We start from the raw sequence: 3,306 nt of genomic DNA, 5'->3' as shown, positions 1-3,306 counted from the left end.
GCCCTGACGGGAGGCCTCCACCTGTGACACTCTGTCAGTAGCCAGCTTCTCCTCCTGAACAAGAAGATGAGCAACACAAACAAAAAAACAAACAGATCAAAAAACCAGATGTGAATAGGCCACCAGCAGGCGTATGTATGTTGTGAACCAGGAACCCAGGCGAGGGCTGTCTCGCGTCAGCAGTTGTTGAAACAATAGTACGCGGTGTTATCTGAAGTATGACTTGAAATAGCAAAGAAAAGTAAGCAAATAGGCTGTTTACCTCCTCCTTTTGCATGCGTTCCTCAGCCAAGGCCTGGTCACGCAACGGGTCGCACATTCTCGTGCCGCCCCACTCCAAGACGTAATCGCAGTTCTGCGGATCTGTGAAGCAAAAACAAAAGTTAGAATTAAAAGAGCGCTATACAAGCCAAAAACGCTAGACGAGAAAACATGAAACACGAATAAGGAAAACATCAAAATTTGAGGAAAACAAAATATAAACACGGAAGGAATAAAATATAAATCAAGAAAAAGATGAAGCAGTTAAGAAAACAAAAATGCAAACCGAGCAAAACGTTAAGCATGAAGAAAAGATAAATCGGCGGCTAAGCCCTGGGTGTATGGGAGAAGCTGCTTGAGGTGATAAGGAAAAAGCAAAAGAGAAAAAAACTGACAGAACGTAACGGCAGAGGAAAGGGAAACGAAGAGAAAGAAGCTCGATCAAAACGAAGACGAAATATATTGCGTCAAAGAGAGAAGGCAAAACAGCAATAGGTATACAAACGCATATATTGGGGGGAAAAGGAAAGCAGTGTTCAAATAAAGAACAGAAAAGAAGATGAAGTGAAAAAGAAGAAATGTCGCCGACCTGTCTTGAAACAAATTTCGCCGCGGCAATGCGGACAGCGACCATAAAACCTCCATTTAACAATCCCCAGATAATCTTCGCCCTGATAAGCAGTTCAACGCAAAGAGCAGAAACATGAAACAAATTAAGCGATCAAACGAACACATTGAAGGAACAAGCAGGCAGGCACAATGCAACCCCCTTACAAAAACAAGCAAAACGGGGGCGAAAAAAAAAGTGAACAAACAAAATGTATTGATTATGAAGAAGGCATTTACTGGTTAATAAACACGTATACATCAACAGCAGATCATTGACCAGTAAACCACTTGTTGATGAACAAGTCATTTATTATGCTGAAGCTTCTTCTGGCATAATTACCTCGACCTTCTCGACTCTGGAGTTGAATTTTGTTCCGACGTAAACGAATTCGCTGCAAGTTCCGCATTTGAGGGTGAAAGGGTACATCATGCGGACGTTCATAATTTTGTTTCTATGTTTTTTCTGGGGAGGGTCGAAGACATCTCCTCTGCGCCTCTTTAGCTGCTGCTGATGGATTCGCAGTGCTTTCTTCTTGGCCTGTAACTTGTCAAAGTCGAAATCAGGCGGGTAATACTTCACAAGAACTTTCCGGTCCGCCATCTTGCCGGCGCCTGCTGGCGATCTGCGCTGCTGCTACTCCGAGCTATTTAAGATTCTCCTTCATAAAAAGGAAGGAAAACAAATATGGATACTTTTTCAGATCTATTCCCAATCAGCTCCTCGCAGGCGGCCGAGGAAGCAGCACGCCATGACAACCTCCGTTCGACTCCCGCTGCCGATGGAGAGAAAGAAAGCGGGAGAACTTCGGAAATAGTAAGAATATTGATGTCTGTTGAACGTAAATTACGAAGAAATGCTTTAAATTGTTTTAAACTTCAATTCCCCCTCCTTCTAGCCCGTGTTTCGGGCTGAGGCTCCTCAACGCATGCAGACTGTACTACCGACGAGGATCTGCGCGGCTACGCAAGGCAGCCCTGCTAAATAACCAACAAAACAAACTCTGTTTCCTTCGAAATTTAGTTTGTTTGCTCCAGGTTCCCTAGACTTCTTGTATAGATGGCCGACCACCACTAGCCCAGCACCCGCCTTTCTACTTCCTGCCGTCTTAGGCAGATGTTTTTTTCGCGCGATGTTGCACGGAAATATTTCCAGATTTTCAGCGCCTTGTGGCTTGTTTGTCCTCTGATCGCCCTCTACTGATCATCCGCTTGATTAACAAAGTTGGAGGCAGTCCGTTCACGCGGTCGAAGCTTCAGTTCAATAATTTTGTTGGTTTTGCAAGCCTCGCCGCATCACCGCCTCAGCGGCTCCGAGGATACATTTTCAGCTGTCTTCGCGCTGAAGAATCTAAGAAGGCACTGATGGTGCAATGAACAACTTGGGAAGATTTCGGTTGATTGTTCCGGCGGCAAATGCAAAACCCTCGCCGTCAATTGGGCAAACGCTTGGCCCTCTGGGTCCGTCATGCATCACAATAAAATACATATATTGTATATATTTTATTCTATGTACTGTATTTGTATATTCACCCTTTCCCTTTTCAGCCCTCCCTCCACCTTTTCAAGCGCTTCAGGATCAGCTACTGCATTCAGACTGTCTCATCGATTCCCATGCATATGATGAGGGGTTTCAGGACGGTCATTTTGCTGCTGCTAATTGCATGCAGGCATCAACATGATGGCGTTTTGCAAGGAGTTCAACGCAAGGACTTCTAAAATACGGCCCGGGGTCCCTGTGCAGGTGACCATCGTGCCGAACCCGGATCGGTGCGTTTATTAGGCGATAAATCAGTAGAGGGGCAAAGTCTACACTGTCGTAGCAGCAGCAGTTGTTTCCCATCTCAGCCTTGAGTGTAGCCCGTTTGCTTCTGCGTTGTAACAGGGCAGCTGCTGCAGGCCTTTTTCGCGTTGCTACATCTCATCTGACCAGTATCTTACTGAAGTAGGCAGCGAACAAATAAGTAAACAATGTGTATTTTCTGTTTTGTTTAAATCAGGACGTTTAAGTTTAGCCTACGCACCCCCAGCAGTACATGGTTTCTTCTGAGGGTAGCGAGATGCCCTATGGGCAGTGAACACGCGGGGAAAGACATAGTGGGCAATGTGACTCTGAAGGAGGTAAATGTTGATGCGGTTCAGGAACAAGAATTTGCCTATTAACTCTAAACACAAATACATTAGGAAATCACTATTGGATCAAGTTAATAAATTTAATAAAAATGTATAGTACTACTTAAAAATAAATATACCGAGAAAAAGTTTCCGTGCTGGAATAAATTTAACATTTCAGCAGATAAATACTACTCCTTGGTATATTGTTTAATACACGAAATTAGAATATGTTGTATGTGTTCATTGATGTGCACCCGCTAGCAAGAACACTGGATTTACTCTTGCTTTCTGCTGATGTATTTGCTGATGTGGTTCTTCTCTCCT

At 44.1% G+C, this 3,306-nt stretch overlaps 2 protein-coding genes across 2 annotated transcripts in view; one reads left to right on the top strand and one right to left on the bottom strand.

The window, feature by feature from the left end:
* EMH_0055700 (uncharacterized protein) overlaps positions 1 to 1,471 on the bottom strand; it is a gene marked incomplete at both ends in the record, with an annotated part of 1,694 nt that extends 223 nt beyond the window's left edge. Inside the window, 4 exons of the mRNA XM_013497258.1 lie at positions 9 to 54; positions 263 to 363; positions 851 to 932; positions 1,211 to 1,471. Coding sequence (XP_013352712.1) covers positions 9 to 54; positions 263 to 363; positions 851 to 932; positions 1,211 to 1,471 — 490 coding nt within the window. The remainder of the gene's footprint in view (positions 1 to 8; positions 55 to 262; positions 364 to 850; positions 933 to 1,210) is intronic.
* Positions 1,472 to 2,240: 769 nt separating this feature from the next.
* EMH_0055690 (ribosomal protein L11, putative) overlaps positions 2,241 to 3,306 on the top strand; it is a gene marked incomplete at both ends in the record, with an annotated part of 2,421 nt that continues 1,355 nt past the window's right edge. Inside the window, 3 exons of the mRNA XM_013497257.1 lie at positions 2,241 to 2,328; positions 2,538 to 2,637; positions 2,753 to 2,812. Coding sequence (XP_013352711.1) covers positions 2,241 to 2,328; positions 2,538 to 2,637; positions 2,753 to 2,812 — 248 coding nt within the window. The remainder of the gene's footprint in view (positions 2,329 to 2,537; positions 2,638 to 2,752; positions 2,813 to 3,306) is intronic.

The sequence above is a fragment of the Eimeria mitis genome, genomic scaffold (genome assembly GCF_000499745.2).
Source record: "Eimeria mitis Houghton genomic scaffold, Emh_scaff2567, whole genome shotgun sequence".
Classification (NCBI taxonomy): domain Eukaryota; phylum Apicomplexa; class Conoidasida; order Eucoccidiorida; family Eimeriidae; genus Eimeria; species Eimeria mitis.
The sequence above is the reverse complement of the archived record's forward strand: the minus strand, read 5'-3'. Positions and strand labels throughout refer to the sequence as shown.